Source organism: Crassostrea angulata, chromosome 3 (genome assembly GCF_025612915.1).
Source record: "Crassostrea angulata isolate pt1a10 chromosome 3, ASM2561291v2, whole genome shotgun sequence".
Classification (NCBI taxonomy): Eukaryota; Metazoa; Mollusca; class Bivalvia; order Ostreida; family Ostreidae; genus Magallana; species Magallana angulata.
The window spans coordinates 39,696,520-39,714,432 of record NC_069113.1 but is presented as its reverse complement, the minus strand read 5'-3'; the positions used below and the strand labels follow the sequence as shown (position 1 = coordinate 39,714,432).

Sequence of the window (17,913 nt, the reverse complement as noted above, 5' to 3'; positions counted from 1 at the left end):
AGCCATTATTTTTTTTAAAAATACAAATCATGTTGATTCAATTAATATAATTACTGCATTTCTTTCTTGACAAGAGCGATATTCTTAGTTATCATTTTTCAAATTATATTTTTTTCATGTTACTTGCATTTAACAAAAAAAGATTCAGCTCATATTGCAATATGTTTTATGATACGAGACATTAATACATCAAGATTTTGACATGTCCCAATGTCCCCAATCCAGATATGGATGAATAAGCTAGTGTATGTTACTGATTCAATCCTTTTTATGAGCTTTTATATTAATATGTTTAGATAAATGTCTCCTGACCCCAAAAAGAGACACAGTATATCACCAATATCATCACCAAATTCCACCTTCAATTCTACGCTGAGTTTGTCCAATCGCTTTTCTGTGTTTGAAGATGATAAAGACTGTGTTGACGAGGACTGTGCTGACGAGGATGATGATGTAAAGGACACTCCAGTATTGAACCCACTCCCAAATAACCAATTCCTAAACATTGATGCCGCCTACCAACTAATAAAAGCGTCAACTCCGTCAAACATTGAAGACAAAATACCAACTGGGCCCAAAGAAAACATATACATTCTTGTTAAGACGACCACCAACAGCAAACAAGAATTTCCAGACGACTGTGGAGTGTGGGGGCGTGCTGGGACAACTGTGAATTCAACATTCATAGAAAAAGACGGCAAATTGAAGACAGTGGTTGTGAGGGATAGCCAAATCTGTGTCGAGAGGAAAGTGCAAAATGTACGGCAATACGTTCCGATAGTGCCCCAACCTGCCGATGACAGTGTAGTAAAGTGCCACCGATATTACTCTAAACTCAAGAGCTCGGATCAGTTTAAACGGAGAGTGACAATTTTTACAAAATTACCATCATCTAACAAAGACAAACAAGACATTGCAGTGGTGGAATACCAAGGTTCCTGGGAGTCACCAAAACTACCACATGGCAACTGCACCAAGGCATCGGTCCCCTACCGCCGCACAGATCCAGCCATTCTCCGAGAAGCAGCCCACATCACAAAGCAACATCACCAAATGCCCATGACAACCTGTCAACAAATGATGCAAAATGATTCGATCAACGCTCCCCGTGCCAAACAAATAAGAGACAAAGTATACCGAGAAACCAAGAAGACAGACAGTGAAAATTTTCCACTTCATAATATCGCCGACGAAGTACTTTGCGTGATAAACATGTGCCAAAACGGGGAAAATAATGTGAGAGAAATATTTCTAACACCGAACAAACCTCCCAGCGTTATTGTGTATTCAGATGAGCAACTAGAAGATATGAAATCCAACTGCATAGGACCAAACGGGAGTGTCATCGGAATAGACAGAACTTTCAATCTTGGGCCATGTTTTGTGACAACAACAACATACAAAAATGTCAAAATTCTCAAACGCGAAACATTACAAAATCCAATTTTCCTGGGACCAGTATTTCTTCACTGGGACGGCGAAACTGACAGTTATTTTAAGTTTTTGTGTCATCTAAATTCAAAGTTAGGTTTTCCATCCGGACTTAAAGTGGGAAGTGACGAGGAAAAAGCCATCAAAAATGCCATAAATCAATCCTTTCACAAACCATGTCACCTTCTGTGCACCAAACATCTAAAAGACAATGTCAGGCGTTATCTCAAAGACAAGGATGGCTGCAGGGCGAAGGAAAGAGAGACTATAGTAAAATCAATTTTCGGCCACGATGGACTTTTAAATAGTGATGATTCGTTTTCTTTTGAATCGAAATTCGCGGATATGGACAGTGTTCTTGCCAAATTTCCAAATTTTCAAAACCATTTCCAGAACCGTTTGAAACCATTACTACACGACCATGTTTTCCTTCCTCTTCAAAATGGTACTGTGAACGAGCTCTGGACTAATAACAACTCCGAGTCTCTTAACAACAGAATAAAACAATCGACCAACTGGAAACCACAAAAGCTTCCTGATCTCATTCATAAATTAAATGAAATCAGCTCATTTCAACTTAATGACCTTCGCCGAGCCATCCATGGTAATGGTAACTATATCTTGGATGACACAGTGAAACGCCATCATGTGTCTCCAGACGTATGGGTAAAAATGAGCAAGACCGAAAAACAGAAACGAACCTGGAAACTCCTGACACAGAAGCCGGTGGATCCTGATAGAAGAAACCACATCATTTCTACAAAGTGCAGTTTTAAGGTAAAATCCTATTACTACTTTAAATATTTCAAATCAATTTATTATCATTGAGCTTTACATCTCAATTGTGCAATGTGCAGTAAGTCAGTGGACATTTTGGAAGCGCTAGATAAATATACTTTAAATATAATGTAACGTAATGACGTCTCTTATATAATCATCTGTTTCAATCTAATCAATTATCGATCTTCTCTCATTGTGCAGGTCCCACCTACAGCCAAGATAGCCCAAAAGCCTCATCAGCGAAGAAGACCAAGAGCTGAGCGGACAAGGCGATAATGGGACAAAACTGTGATTAGTGATTGTGACTTCGAAATACCGATTATGACGATATCCCGGACTTGACGAAATTTTAAATTAATTGCCAATGACTAAAAACATTGCTGGAATGTGACAGTATCTCGGACTTGACAAAATGTGTATTGTGTTGTGGTTAAATGAGATATGTGGAGATTTTTAGAAGAATGCATTCTAAATGTACATATGTATATATTTATAGTATAGATATTTTAAGCTACTGTTACATATATTCGTAGTTGCTTTTGTTAGATTAGTGCTGGTTTTAGTAATTTTAAGTATGATTGTACGAGAAACTGAGTCTGGGCCCTGGTAGGGCGTCGGGTTTCACAAAACTCGATAAGAACAGTTTTCTCATTTCAATTATATTTTTTTTTTACTTGTAGTCGCTTTTGTTAGATTAGTGCTGGTTTTAGTAATTTTAAGTATGATTGTACGAGAAACTGAGTCTGGGCCCTGGTAGGGCGTCGGGTTTCACAAAACTCGATAAGAACAGTTTTCTCATTTCAATTATATTTTTTTTACTTGTAGTCGCTTTTGTTAGATTAGTGCTGGTTTTAGTAATTTTAAGTATGATTGTACGAGAAACTGAGTCTGGGCCCTGGTAGGGCGTCGGGTTTCACAAAACTCGATAAGAACAGTTTTCTCATTTCAATTATATTTTTTTTACTTGTAGTCGCTTTTGTTAGATTAGTGCTGGTTTTAGTAATTTTAAGTATGATTGTACGAGAAACTGAGTCTGGGCCCTGGTAGGGCGTCGGGTTTCACAAAACTCGATAAGAACAGTTTTCTCATTTCAATTATATTTTTTTACTTGTAGTCGCTTTTGTTAGATTAGTGCTGGTTTTAGTAATTTTAAGTATGATTGTAAATTGTGATACTTGGCTTCATATCATTAGTGCATGTTCAGTTTGGTCTTAAGTAAGATAATTTGTGTATATACCTAACGTGATATATGTTAGTTAAGTTAATTTAATTTTTTTATTCAACATGTGATTCAACTGTTATCTATTTTGGCAAAATGCGTTAGCAAACAATGAATATTTAATTTAATTGTTTTCCCGTTAAACACTTATTTTAATTTTGGCCTTAGCAGTTGTTTTATTTTTATATAATATATTTATATTATTTGAATATAATTACATACATTATATACTTTTTCAAATCGAGATAAAATGCTCATCTTTATTTTTCAAAAACAATTTTAAAAGATATACTGAAATAATTTTTTTCAAAATTTTTAAAAAAATTTTAATTATTGTTTTGGACCTTCGGCTTTTATTTTTCCAAATTTCCCTAAATTATGGCTCTTTATTGGGGTGGCCTCCTCGTGGCAAGAGCTGGGCAACGTTATTAAATAGACAAGTTAATCATGATTCATTTTTAACTTGTCTGAATAACGGCTAACAACCCCATGAAATGACTAAACAAGTAATAGAATTAGTATTGAGGATTTTTGTTTTCCGCTTAAATCGCCATTTGGGTCGCCATTTGGGTCTTTATTTTTCTTAATAACGGCTAACAACCCCATAAAATGACTAAAACATAGTAATAAGGATTTTATTATAATTGTTTTCCACTTTAATCGCCATTTGGGTCGCCATTTGGGTCCATTTGGGTCGCCATTTGGGTCCATTTGGGTCCATTTGGGTTCATTTGGGTCCATTTGGGTAAATCGACGCACCCGTCAAATGTGAAAGTAGGTGATGCAACACGTGTGACAACACTTTAAACATACGGTAGTCACACTGAAGAAAGTTTAGCAATTATGACTGAGCCAACTCAACAAATGGAAGCTGTTTCAATAAAAGACGAAAAAATGGATAAAGTGGATGAAGATGATGTAGTGAATCCATGGGAAGTAGCAACAAGCTCAGCAACAGGCGTGGATTATGATAGACTCATAAGTAAGCAGTCGATATTCTTGTGCAAGGAATATGTAGACACACAACAGATAATATGAATTATGTTCCAGAATATTTTTTGTGAGACTATGCAAAGTTTATAAGATTTTTAATAATAACTATAAATCTTTCATCATTTTATAGTAACTAAGGATCAAAATTATGTTAGTTTGATACTTATAGGTTTATTTTGTACAAGTACTTAGGCTTGTGTATTTCTTCATACTACAAACTCTCACAAATATGTCTAGGACTCATCATACATATTCGTATTCATTGTGTTTAAGATATTGCTTTTGACTGACACGTACACTCATTGCTGATGATTTTTATTTTTAATGATAGAGAGGTTTGGAAGCACCAAAATAGATGATGCCTTGTTGCAGAGGATTGAAAAAGTCACAGGAAAACCTGTTCACCATTTACTGCGAAGAGGAAAATTCTTTTCTCAAAGGTGTGTGGCATGGTTTGTTTACTCCTTGTGGCAGTAAAAAATTAGTTTACATACATTATTGTATTTGGGGTTTTTTTTCACCTTGCATGTATTTTTTTTACTATCCAGAGATATGCACATCATCCTGGACTTGTATGAACAAAAGAAGCCCTTCTATTTGTACACAGGAAGAGGCCCATCTTCTGACTCCATGCACATGGGCCATCTTATTCCATTTATCTTTACCAAGTATGACAGTTTACTTTTGTATTAATATTTTATTCAGAAACTGTTATTTATTACATTTTGAAAGAGAACCATAAAACAGTCTATAGCTTTAGTGTATTGACAATGAACTGAATGATGTTAATACCAAAGTAATTGCGTTGAACAAATTGTAAGTGAATGAGTTAGGTTATCTGTGCTACTTGTATCTAGCTTGATTAGATATTGTATCAGACAAAACATCTGATTTAAAGTATCAACAATACAATAATTTTGCAATAAGGAATTACGGTAAGAAATAGCAAAGACTGAAGAACATGATTCAAAAATGTGCAAGGATGTAATGAGGAAAATATATTTCATTGAATGTTTGATAAATGTATATGCTAAAATGACTGTAAAGTCCTTTTAAAAGTCTGGTACATGTTGTTTGGAGAGTACCATTGTGTATTAAGAAGTGTATAATGAATGGTATCTCAAGCTGACTGTGAATTTTGAACTTGTCCACAGATGGTTACAGGACACTTTTGATGTCCCACTCGTCATACAGCTGACGGACGATGAGAAATACCTGTGGAAGGACCTCACTCTGGAACAGGCCAACCACATGGCATTCGAAAACGCCAAAGACATCATTGCCTGTGGATTTGATATTGAAAAAACTTTTATTTTTAGTGATTTGGACTTTATATCGTAAGTATATATACACACATAAAAATATGAAATATTTTCTATGATATGCATTTTTTTTATACTGTACAAATATTGACTGGAGCAACTTTGATTACGGTATATAGAGTCTCAGAGCAGAGGTCAATATTTTCATTCTAAGGAGACTAACATAAACAATAATTATTATTTTATATATTACCGGGTAAACCAACTTCCATTAACAAAGAGTTTATTTCGCAATTTACTGGGGATAAACTGGTTTGAGACAACTTTTTTTTCATGACCAAGCCATATCCACACACGCAATTAGCGTCAGGCAATATATTTTCCCTTGGGGGCTAATATAATCAATGTTGCCCTCAACCTTAGTCAATATTTGTATATTGACAGCCTTGCATATGGATTTACCAAAAGTATGAACAAGTGCTGATAAAGAGGCTATTCTCTATTTTAGAAACAGCCCAGCATTCTACAGAAACATGTGCCGTGTTCAAAAACTGGTGACCTACAACCAGGTGAGGGGGATCTTTGGTTTCGGGGATAGTGACTGTATCGGAAAGATCAGTTTTCCAGCCATCCAGGCCTCTCCCAGCTTCAGCTCGTCATTCCCAGAAATATTTAATGGCCGCTCAGACATCCCTTGCCTAATTCCGTGTGCAATTGATCAGGTAAGCTGTAATTCAATCACAGGTACCAGAATTTTTATCAGAAATAACAATAAAACCCTTACGTGAAAAATCCTACCTTATGTATATTTATTCTTAGAGGGATATTTAATATTATATGGGAAACAAAGGAAATCCTGCATGTAACCTAATTTGAAGGACCCGTACTTCAAAATGACTCGTGATGTATTTATTTTTAAGGACCCCTACTTCCGGATGACTCGTGATGTGGCTCCGCGGATGAACTGTCTGAAGCCTGCACTGATTCATTCCACCTTCTTCCCGGCCCTCCAGGGTGCCCAGACCAAGATGAGTGCCAGCGACCCCACCTCCTCTATTTTTGTGACTGATTCAGACAAACAGATCAAGGATAAGGTAATGGAACTTCATTATTTTCCACTGAATATCCTTAGAACATTTTCTTGCTTATGAAGAAATTGGTTCTTACCAATATTGCCGACTGGGGCATATTCATTTCTCTCTTCTTTTTTTAAAATTTACTTCTCAGGGTGATGCCTCTCCAAAATAAGAAAGAATGGAGGACATATTGCAGATTAAGGGAGGGCAAAAGAAAGATGAAAAAACACTGTAACGGGTATATAAAATTTTTGATGATATTAAAATTTTGGCCTCTACTTTTCAGATCAACAAGTATGCTTTCTCTGGAGGTGGAGCGACTGTGGAGGAACACAAGGAGAAGGGAGGTAACTGTGATGTGGACGTGTCTTTTCAGTATCTGACATTCTTCATGGAGGATGATGATAGACTGGAGGAAATCAGAAAGGTCAGAAAAAGGAATCATTTCTAGTCTTAAATAGGAAATATTTTCTACGGTATACACTTTGATTTATATGTGCACCAGTAGGTGACAGAATTATTCAATCTGAAAAGTCAAGTTTTTATATGGGACACAATTTTGCTGATTTATTTCTATGATTTATGAATTAACACTGTTTTTCATAATTTGCTGTGTATGCAAATTTGTTTGTAAGAGGTAAGCTGCTATGAAATCTAATGATTCTAGAGTTTGTCCATCAATGTACAAATATTTATAGTGATTCAGTATTCGTTTGTAGACATATACTAGTGGAGAGCTGTTGACGGGGTTCCTGAAGAAAGAGTTGGTGGAAATCCTACAGAAGCTGGTGGGGGAACACAGGCAGAGAAGGGCCTCCCTCACCGATGATGTTGTCAAACAGTTCATGACCCCCAGGAAACTGAAGTTTGACTACCCCCCACCCACCCCTCCCTCAGAAAAAAAGAAGAAAAAGAAGCAGAAAAACTCAAAGGCAGTTTGATCATGTTCATGCTTAAGGAAATTCTATATTTAAACTAATTGACCTCTTATAATTTCTTAAACTGTCTGATCTGGAACAGTTATTTACAGAAATCTTCGAACTGTAAAGATTTAATGACCAAGTATGTACAATGAAGATGGTTTTATTTTTCAGGTGTATGTTTCTAATTTCTTTTTTTTATTTTCTATCAAACATTCAATATTTGTTTCATTGTGTACATTTTAGAATATATTAACTTATTCAAGTAACTGTACTATAATAGTGTCAGGCTTTATTCTTTTAAGAATGTTTATAGCATTTCAATTGCTCTTTGATTTTTGAAGAGTTACCTGTATTTGGCATGGAAATATGAAAGAGTACAATAGCATATTTATACAATGTTTCCTCAGTGTGAATTCTTTACTATTACAGCTTTTTTTTTATACCACATGATTTAATGAATTTTGATTCCATAATGAATAATGAATCTATTGGAAGATGTCTGTAAGTTTTTTTTGTATAAATATAGGAAAATGTTTAACTTGATTTTTCTGCATTGTGCTATTTTATGCTAAATCTTGCAGATTGATTTCAAACCCCACCAAAAAAAAAAAAAGTTTGAAATTATCCTTATTGGAAATTTGAGTCATTTAATTTGAAATATCGGAAAATAAATGTACCTATTTTAAAGTCTTTAAAAGACCATGCAGGCATGACATAATGCATCTTTTAATGCCATTAGAATGCCCTTATGGAATTAAAACTATATGCTCCTGCAGAAAAAAAATTGCAAGTTTATAGTACCCGGTATACACAAATGAGTTCATTAAGACAAAGCAGACTGGTGTTATGGTACCATTTAAAGCTTTATTTAGCATTTGGAGTAACAAGTACATATTAAAGCATAACAGTCTATTGATGTGTGAAACTTAATGCATCATGGATATAAGCCACACATACATTGAGGTCAATTATAATATAAAAGTGCTACATCTAGAAAACTTAAAAAATCTAAAAGTTTGTTTTCCTTTGGTAATCATGTTGAAGAATATTCATTTAATTAAGTTGCTGAAATATGAATCTAGTAAACAAATGTTCATGGTAATTTTGGTAATGTATGCCAGATGAATGAAAGACTATTTCCTCAGATCATGTAATCAATGTTGTGTATACATTTTTTTGAATGAAATCTTTTTGAATAGTATTTTCAGATAATTACAGTAAAAATATGATTACCGGTATATGAATGAAAAATGGAATAAATATTTAAAGACAATAATTATTTTGATTTCACTCTGAATTTAAAGCTACATGTATAAAATTGGTAATTGTACATGAAAATGGAGAGCCTTGTTGTTTATAAAACTATTGATATGTGTTAGTTTTGAAATGAAGTTTGTGATATTTAATTGGGAGTTTGGTGCTATGGAGGAAAAAAGAAATGTCTTTTACACAAAAATGTCATACAGTGCCATATTTTAACACTGGTATTTCTTCGAGTTCATCTCCGTCATCGCTGAAGTCTTCTGCAGAGAGTGTCTTTGGTTTGTTGTCAGGGAATTTTATGACATGGGTGGTGGATGTTATAGGAACTTCCTTCAGCTCTTCCTCCCCTTCATCTTCCTCCATTGTATTGGACAGAGCGCTGATCTTCCCTGTGCTCAGTCCCTCCTCCAGGGCCATTTCAAGCACACGATAATCTTCATCCGTTTTCACTGTGTCCTTCATGTCACTCTCTTCCTCCTTTTCTCTGTCCGTTTTCTCAGTCTTGTCTTCATCTGAGGAGGACTCCTCATACCGTGTGCTGTCTTTCAGAGTAGAACTCTTTTGTGTGGAGGTTTTAGATTTGGACAGTTTACTTGATGATTTTGTTTTCATTTTCATGGATTCGATGCTAAATGTGTCAGAAATGTCATCGTTTTCCTCCAGATAGGAAGAAATGCTGTCTATTATGCTGCCTTTGATTTTGTTCTCTTTAAGCACTACTTTGTAAAGTTGGGAGGGGAATTTTTCCAGGAGATGTTGAATCAACTGTAAAATTAAAAAATTCAATCTATAGTACAAACACACATCTTTATCTTGAATTTGATGGAAATTAAGAAGAGAACTTTGAGATACATGTATATTGAAGGATTAAGATAAAGAGATTTTTATATGGTAGGGACTACTCGCTTTGAAATATCTCTGGTATTGTTATCAAATATATTGATCTGAAAGATATTAATGTTCAACTGTATTGCTGTATACTAGTATGTATGCATATCAATTAAAATATTAAATATGTTCCAAGCATTTGGTAAAAAATTACTGTGCATTTCATTCTAAAACTTTTATGGCATATTTAAACCATTGTTGGGCTAATTTAGCTATGCACAAACAAGAGGCCTTCTGGTTACAGGTATACGGTACATGATACAATTTATTGCTTGCTATATTTTTAGGATTTCTTGTTGATTGCTTTGATAATTTTGCATCAACATTCTTGGATTTCTGATGAAATTATTTTTTTTTTTCTCCTAACCATTAAGAAACACATGCTTCCAAAACAATTATTTTGTGAGAAAAAAGGAGGGGGCACAAACCTCTGCTGTGGAGTCTCCAATATTTGTGCTTTCTAGATCTAGAACTCTGAGGTTCTGAGACCCAGAGAGTCCCACCACGATACAGCTTGCTGCATAGTCTCCCAGACTGTTGTAGTCCAGATAGAGTTCTCTCAGACAACTATTGGCAGCCACAGATATCCCAAACTTTGCCCAAGACTTCTGAGAAATCCCTGGATTAGCACTAAGAGAGAGGTCTTTTAAACCTGCAGTGAAAAAGTTGTCTCCCCTTTCAGACTTATTTTTTGGGAGTATGTTTATGTACATGTATTCAATGTATAATTATCAAAACATCTGAATATTAACTTGCATAAAAGTTAATATTCTACGAGTTTTCATGTTCTTTGTAAAAATTTGCTTTTCATCTCTAATGTTTTCCATGTGGGTGACTCACTCTAAAATTCACAAAAAAATATGAATATCACACTGAATATGAATCTGTATACTAATGTGAGATTAAAATACAGTGATATAAATCACCTGGTCTAGAGCCTGTTTCGGGTAACAGACTACATAGGACTTCCATGGACTGGTCTGTTAATTCACAATCACTGACATCAAGGGAGACAATTTGAGGATGCTGCACAAGTTCCCGACAGATTCTCTGCATACCAGAATCCTTTAGAGGGTTGCCATGGATACTTGAGTTATGAATAAAAAGTGAGTAAATCAACAACTCAAATCGTTTGGTCAATATCCATGTAAGGATAGGAGCAAATCATCTATTTTAGGCAGAGAAAAATATATTCCTAAATAAGGTATATGGGACTCGGAGATATTGATGTGGATGTAAAATTAGAATGGAATTGTGCGCAGATATTGTGATTGAAAAGGGCGCCTCCATCTGAGGCAAAGAATGCACATGCTGATGCATTCAGCAAGTTAGTGCATGCATTATTTATGAGCTCACTGTCTTTTGGCTAAGGTCAATAGGAACAAGATTTATTGATTCCTCGCACACAAGTCGCTTTTCTGAGAACAAAATATGAATAATTTAGTGATATGATGCTGAAATAATTAAAGAGCATGCTAAGGATATAGAAGGCGCCCTTTTCATATGTAAGATACTTGTAATGGTGTATGATATTTCGATCAATGTCATATACATGTATAAATTAAAAACTTACAATAATGCCAGCAGAGATTTGTTTTTCTGTAAACATCTACAGAGCGCTGATACGTCCTTCTTTGATGCGACCATACCAACACACAAACTTAGTTGCAGTATGGACGTGCAGGCTCCCACTGCTTTCAAGATGGAGCTGTATAATGCTTCTTCTATTTCACAATCACGCAATGAGAGCGTTTTCAACTTTCCTCCGTTAGCCGCATCGCAAATTTCTTTCACACTGTCATGTGAAACAATTACATGGCTTAACTCAATTGTCCCCTTCATCGCTGATCAATGTTTACATTTGTGTACCTATGCACACCTGAGACCGAGGAAACTCCGATGAAACTAATCACAACAAAGTAATCACGCACTACTTGTTGATTTGAAAGCTGATTGGTTATTATAAGTAATTTTACGCGCCAAATACAAAATTGGGGAAAGGGGGATTGGGAGGTTGGGGTAAGCTTTGTTTCTATTTACAGGCGATATGTGTAATTAATACCAACGCAGGTATTTAAGAATTGGCTTAAATTTGGGGTTTTCGTTAGTTTTATAGACTGGTGATTACCAAAACTCTACTGTAGCCTAGGCTTATAGAATTTTGACCCGCACTGAGCAGAAAATAACGTTTGAGATCATTACAATAATTAATCGTGAAATTAATGTTATTCATCGTTGTAAGTCTAAGTTTGGTATAATGAACTAATTCAGGTTATATAATAATATATATATATCGTCGTAAACAGATTTTTAATTAAAGATCGATATCGTTAAAATAGATTGTATACAAATGTAATGCTATGCTAATGTAACATGTATTAGTTTGTATATTGTATAAGCTGATAAGAATCGAAAAAGTGAAATTGAAATAAATTAGATTGTATAATGTGGTTCTTTAAAAAATGCACCATACATGGTCAAATTGACACAAGAGGAAGACAAGGCGGGCAGTTTTCTTTTAGAAAAAATATGTTTTATGACTGAAGTATTCTAAGAAATAAAGGGCATATTCTGATCAATAAAAACAGAGCCTATACAGGAATATAGTATACGTCTCTAGCTGGGCCTATAACTATCCGACAGGAGCTCCAGATGTATTCGTTTAAAAATGGATTATAAAACTTCATGGTAGCACAGAAGGTTACGGATATCAGCATGGGGCTCAGTTATCGGATAGGGGAGTTCTCTACTATTTGTTCCCGAAGACAAAAATGATTAAAAATGGTAATTTTTGTGTATTGCAATAACAACATCAACTAAAAATGTACTTTAAAAAAGGTAACATTGAATGCACTTTTCAGAATTATTGAAACGGGGGTTTTCAGTAAATGCATGTTTAAATTGCAATTATATACACAAATGAAAAAATCCACTATCCGACAACCGAGCCCCTGTACTATGATATCATTACGGGCCGCCGGAAGGCGGTCCGTTATTTGATACACATTTAAATATTGTTACTGCGTTTCTGCGGGATAGTTCATTTTTAGTAGAATTAATACTATGCTTATTTTTATGAATTAAAAGTAAATTTGCATGTAGAAATATGTTTTATGCCTTTTAGAAAATATCACATATTTTTTGTTTTACTCGTAAAAGAAAAGTAGGTCATACTTAGTAGATTGACGTATTTGGCGCCTTTTTATCGAGACTATAATCTATTCGGAAAATTTCGGAGTTCTTCATTCTTTTCAAAATGGTATGCGGTACATACTAAAGACCTGAAAGTCATTCAATTTTATATAAATGATATATTTGAATTTCTATGTGCCGTGTCAAATAAAATGACAGTGCATGTGTATTTATTATATTTCCATGTAAAATGTGGTAGAAAATATCATTATATCAATTATTTACGCAAGAATATGACAGAAATGAAAACTTGAATTGACTGGAAAATTTGAACTAATCCATTTTCATTTTATTATGAGGTCCCTTGAAATCATATATTAAACTAATGCATTAAGTTTTCATTCAATACAATGCAAAAAAAAAAACCAAAATAGTTTGAAATATATAATTTCCAAGAGAAATTTCAAATGATGAGTTGAACTTTGTATTAGAGTAATGTACAAATCAATGTGTTCTCCATTACTTCATACTATGGCAATGATCATACACTTGCCGTTAGAAATGCTTACAGTAACGAAATCGATTCTTTATGATAATAGTGAAATGTTAAACTTTAAAACAAGTTGCTTAAAGTATATTAGAATTTACCATAAAAATTAGTATAACCAACTCTTATTTTCTTCTTTGTGGTGTGTTTTTCTGTAAACAACCAATGATTCATACAACAATTATATTTTTTGCGGCCCATTTGACGCTTGCGTCAATGTGATTTCTTGTTGAGTATCGTTGAGACGCGGATGCAAGTAGTGAATTATTACATGCAACAACCCATACCCCCCCCCCCCACTTTGTGTCTTCTTAGAACACTGTTGGAGAGAAAACGTGAGAGAGAGAGAGAGAGAGAGAGAGATTTCCAATCGTTCAATTCAATTTTAACTGTTATTTCATTTTGTTTGTAAAAGTAGTGTTATAAAAACGAGCAATGGATTATGCTCAGTTTGTTTTTCCCGGGACGTCTCTGAACGTCGTGTAGACTCTAGAATTAGCGAACGTTCACCATATCTGGTTTTAGCGGGGAGCAGAAACGTGGATTGTGTAATACAAACGTATAAAAAAGGAAATGTTTCGACGTAAATTATGTGCTCTCAGATATCACCAACCAGACACTTTCAAAGTGGAAGGTAAGATAAGCTTAATTTAAATGACATGGTCTCTTGTCGCAGGTCATAGATAATCTTTTTCCTCCAATATTGCTTCAGTCAGCATTATGACGCACATCGGATGCTGGTATATCTGGTACAGTACTTACCAGTGGAATCTCTTGATAATTTTTAATCGAACAATTAAATTGGCTTGTGTGTCGAAGGTTTGTGTTCGCAGATTTAAGTCCCAAATCTTGGCTAGAGGTGTGACATACATTCCATCTCCTATTAATTCTAGTTTCTTCGGACATCAGCATTTGGCCACAGTCCCAAACTATACTGGCGTGCGACCAGTTCTCGCCGAGTACCATTTCTCGCCAGTACATTATGACGTCATTTTATCAACACATAAAATTATAGACGAAAAATGACGTCACAATGTACTGGCGAGAAATGGTACTCAGCGAGAACTGGTCACACGCGCACCCTGTATGCCAAAGTTAAACTTTCAAAATAGCATAGAATGACACAGAGATTTATTTTTCCTAAATTCACCCCCTGGAAAAAGGTTAGCTTTTATTTGCAGTGTCATCATTGACAACTGCTATTTGGCAAATTTTAAATGAACATTTGAACAAGAAATTAAATCAATAGGTTTTACTATTCTGGATGCCTTTAGAGATAGTTGTCCCATGCAATATAACAACTGTTTATGTCAATTCGTTGTTTAGGTTATTAAAGCAAGGTTTAAAATTGGCTTCTCTATGACAGGAATCTACAGTATACAGATTATTTTTTACCGATATCAAAATAATGATTTTGAATAAGTACATATATAAAGCTTTGGTGCATATTTTTTCATAGATGAAGATGAGTTTCGTAGTTTCATCCTTTGGCTTGAAGATCAGAAAATCTGCCATTACAAAATAGAGGATCGAGCTGGACTAAGAAATATCAAAAGCAGTGACTGGACTAAAGCATATGAAAGTGTAAGATCAAGTTTTACTTTTATGCTATATACAAGTGTAAGTCAGCAAATCAGAACCTACTATTTGCATTGTCTCTTTCATTTTGTCTTGAAAAACAGTGTTTTATAATGTAATTCTGTGATAGTATCAATTGTACCGGTTATAAAATTCTGACATTGATGCTGTATGTAGATGTATTTGTTATGTTGTAGTACCTTAAAGACTTGGGATGTCCCTATCATCAGACAGAGAGGGTGAATGTTGCCGGGTGGATTCTAGGATATGCGATCAGACTAGAGTATGGAGATAATGGTAATTAAGATATCTTGTAAGCAGTGCCCATATATCTCTTTTTAGTCATTTTAGAATTGTTCTTGTGTAAGTTTGATTTTCTTTTGGGCTATGCCTGTTGTAAAATTAAATTAAAATGATCATATGGTACAACTTCATTTACACTGCATGCCCTTACTTCTAAGAGTATCAAAAATAAAAATCTCGGTGTGTTGTGAAAATATCTATGCAGAGGCAAATTATCATTTTTATGACAGCTGGGAAAAAAATGTTTCGAGAATATTAAACTGTACCAGATTACAAGTATATCAATAGTTTCCAATGGGGTATACATGTACTGTGATTTGGATTTTTTTCACTTACCAGTAATAGATTGTATTTGTATTCCATATTAAACCCATGGATATAATGCAATAAAATTCTTTTCAGTTGAGGAATACAAAAAAGCCGATCCTTCTAATATAGCTATGACAGAGGCAGGCAGAGTCCCTTCCACAAATCCCCTCGATAATTTGGATTGTAAGTACATATATCATATAGTGGCATTTCAGATAGTAGCATGTACACTGGTATATATCAGTGTCTCAAAATGAGGGAGTTAAATGTAAAAATTACTTAAAAATCAAACAAATTATTACTTTGATACCAGTAAAAATTTTTTTTTGTTTCAGTCAATGATGCTGATTTTAAGGCTGGTGTTACATCTTTATCCATGATCCTACAAATCCCTCCACACACTGACCATTTAGAACAATTAAAGGTAAGGAGAAGGATAAAGTTTTCCTAGTGAAGTGTACTGAAAAAGTAACCGGTACTAAAGGTTTTAATGTTTTGTTTGCTGGGGCAAAAGAGAGGTAGAAGTCAAAGGTGGAATTTTCCTTGAATTGTTCTGTGTAACTATCTAAACATTTACATGTACTATATTATAGTTTTGATAGACTATCTTAAAGTGTTTCATTAATTTACATTTTCAAATATCTGGCATTCAGGCAATTTGCATGGTTGTGAGAGATAGACTATCCCAAGAAGCCCTCAAAAGATTTTCTACAGAATCAAAGGCAAGTACATCTGCATGCATTGACAGTCTTCCCATTTTATGTTGTAAGAGAAAAGCATCAAGTTACAACCTCCATGCTTTACTCTATCCTATCAGTCTAAGATTTGGTTTGCAATGTACAATGTACTATGTTGGTGAAGGGAAACGTTTCTCATTTCAATGATTTGGGGGTTTTTTTTTAGGGTGAACAACTACCTCTGGATCAGACAGATTTAGGATTTGACACTGGAGGTACATTGTATTTTTAGTCTAACCAATAGTTATACTTAGCAATTATTGTCAAAGAATATGATAATAAAGTGTCTAGCAATTTTTTAAAATTGAGTGTATACACTCAGATTCTTGTTTTATACATTAATACATTTAAAGATTTAGTATTTATATCAATGTCAATATTGCTTAGAAATGGAGATATTTTTTTTTTAAATGCACTCTGTATATTATGTTTATATTTCAATGGTATATTGGATATGCACCCCTTTATTTCATTTTTTTTGAAATAACAATTTGTTATTTTGTTTTTTCAGATTACATAATAAATGAAGCTGCCAAAATCCTGAGACTTATTCACATCAAGAATTTAAGAGACTTACAAACACAAATAAATTCTGCAATAGTTGGTGTGCAGGCCCTAATAGCAAATCCAAAGACAGATAGTAGGCTTGGAAAAGTGGGATTTTGAACATACTCTGCAATTAAATGGACTGTTAATTGGACACAAATGGAGAGGATCAAGAAATCAAGTCTCCGTTGTGTTTTTCCTGCAAAATTATGAGACTTAAGTAGTGCTTCATCTACTTATGATATTATTAGCTGTAGGCTTTTTTACACTGCTATCCAAGTGTTCCAAACAGTAATTTCCTGCAGCTAAGTTCTAATTTAGATTTATGTGTATAAGTTGTTTTGATTTATACTGGCTATTACAGTGTCTTGCATTACATTTACATGTAACACATGCACCGATTATATGTGTATGGTTGTGTATATACATGAGAACTAGGGTATTACTATTAAATATGTTCTGTATTATCTCAACATTGTGAATTCTGTCTTATTGATATCCAGTGTAGTACACCCCTGGTTCAATGATCAACGTAAAATGATTCAACTTGTGTCAATATTCTTTGCTATACCCCTGGCATGAGTTTTACTAAGCTTCTTAACCCTTTGTGTGCTGACTTGTTTTATGGCAACTTATGTCCCAGTACTGAGTTGTTTAGGAACATCAGCAAGTTTAGTAGCATATCGTATTTGACATGAAGTAATTTTAGTAATTGTTAACTTATGCTGTTGAAATTTGTCACAGATATTGTTTAATATCAGCTTTCTCTGACACAAATTAATCAAGGTGGATTTTAACATTTATGCCTATTTTTCGGTAACCATGGCAACATAAATTAAGTAAAATGAAGATTTTTTGATATTCAATGTTTTATTATGGGGATAACATCAAACTAATACAAGTACTTTTGACCAATTAAATCAAGA

At 34.3% G+C, this 17,913-nt stretch overlaps 4 protein-coding genes across 4 annotated transcripts; 3 read left to right on the top strand and 1 right to left on the bottom strand.

Annotated features, from left to right (window-relative positions):
* Positions 1–300: 300 nt before the first annotated feature.
* LOC128176881 (uncharacterized) lies at positions 301–3,586 on the top strand. The gene is made up of 2 exons (XM_052843413.1): positions 301–2,208; positions 2,413–3,586. Exons 1-2 carry the CDS (start codon positions 301–303, stop codon positions 2,485–2,487), a joined length of 1,983 nt encoding a protein of 660 aa, XP_052699373.1. The 3' UTR covers positions 2,488–3,586.
* A 611-nt stretch (positions 3,587–4,197) lies between these two features.
* Positions 4,198–8,184, top strand: LOC128177691 (tryptophan--tRNA ligase, cytoplasmic-like). Its single transcript, XM_052844514.1, has 8 exons — positions 4,198–4,412; positions 4,755–4,863; positions 4,972–5,091; positions 5,578–5,760; positions 6,194–6,407; positions 6,606–6,779; positions 7,048–7,188; positions 7,481–8,184. The coding sequence occupies exons 1-8, from the start codon at positions 4,274–4,276 to the stop codon at positions 7,700–7,702; spliced, it is 1,302 nt and encodes a 433-aa protein (XP_052700474.1). The 5' UTR covers positions 4,198–4,273; the 3' UTR covers positions 7,703–8,184.
* Positions 8,185–9,131: 947 nt separating this feature from the next.
* Positions 9,132–11,737, bottom strand: LOC128177692 (leucine-rich repeat-containing protein 73-like). Its single transcript, XM_052844515.1, has 4 exons — positions 11,409–11,737; positions 10,762–10,922; positions 10,264–10,487; positions 9,132–9,712 (listed from the first exon to the last, which is right to left on the bottom strand). The coding sequence occupies exons 1-4, from the start codon at positions 11,675–11,677 to the stop codon at positions 9,143–9,145; spliced, it is 1,224 nt and encodes a 407-aa protein (XP_052700475.1). The 5' UTR covers positions 11,678–11,737; the 3' UTR covers positions 9,132–9,142.
* Positions 11,738–13,990: 2,253 nt separating this feature from the next.
* Positions 13,991–17,460, top strand: LOC128177149 (RNA transcription, translation and transport factor protein-like). The gene is made up of 8 exons (XM_052843729.1): positions 13,991–14,148; positions 14,974–15,098; positions 15,290–15,389; positions 15,798–15,887; positions 16,040–16,128; positions 16,358–16,426; positions 16,608–16,656; positions 16,953–17,460. Exons 1-8 carry the CDS (start codon positions 14,088–14,090, stop codon positions 17,105–17,107), a joined length of 738 nt encoding a protein of 245 aa, XP_052699689.1. The 5' UTR covers positions 13,991–14,087; the 3' UTR covers positions 17,108–17,460.
* The last annotated feature ends 453 nt before the right edge of the window (positions 17,461–17,913 follow it).

What these genes read in the sequence shown, in the direction of transcription:
- LOC128177691 (XM_052844514.1), top strand. Translation starts at nt 4,274, where the DNA reads ATGACTGAGCCAACTCAACAAATGGAAGCTGTTTCAATAAAAGACGAA. An exon ending in GGATTATGATAGACTCATAA is followed by an intron (nt 4,413 to 4,754) that starts GTAAGCAGTCGA and finishes TTTTAATGATAG; the next exon opens with AGAGGTTTGGAAGCACCAAA. An exon ending in ACAAACAGATCAAGGATAAG is followed by an intron (nt 6,780 to 7,047) that starts GTAATGGAACTT and finishes TCTACTTTTCAG; the next exon opens with ATCAACAAGTATGCTTTCTC.
- LOC128177692 (XM_052844515.1), bottom strand. Translation starts at nt 11,677, where the DNA reads ATGAAGGGGACAATTGAGTTAAGCCATGTAATTGTTTCACATGACAGT. An exon ending in AAATCTCTGCTGGCATTATT is followed by an intron (nt 10,923 to 11,408) that starts GTAAGTTTTTAA and finishes TCATAACTCAAG; the next exon opens with TATCCATGGCAACCCTCTAA. An exon ending in CGAAACAGGCTCTAGACCAG is followed by an intron (nt 10,488 to 10,761) that starts GTGATTTATATC and finishes TTTTCACTGCAG; the next exon opens with GTTTAAAAGACCTCTCTCTT.
- LOC128177149 (XM_052843729.1), top strand. Translation starts at nt 14,088, where the DNA reads ATGTTTCGACGTAAATTATGTGCTCTCAGATATCACCAACCAGACACT. An exon ending in ACCATTTAGAACAATTAAAG is followed by an intron (nt 16,129 to 16,357) that starts GTAAGGAGAAGG and finishes TCTGGCATTCAG; the next exon opens with GCAATTTGCATGGTTGTGAG. An exon ending in GATTTTCTACAGAATCAAAG is followed by an intron (nt 16,427 to 16,607) that starts GCAAGTACATCT and finishes GTTTTTTTTTAG; the next exon opens with GGTGAACAACTACCTCTGGA.
- LOC128176881 (XM_052843413.1), top strand. Translation starts at nt 301, where the DNA reads ATGTCTCCTGACCCCAAAAAGAGACACAGTATATCACCAATATCATCA. An exon ending in CTACAAAGTGCAGTTTTAAG is followed by an intron (nt 2,209 to 2,412) that starts GTAAAATCCTAT and finishes CTCATTGTGCAG; the next exon opens with GTCCCACCTACAGCCAAGAT.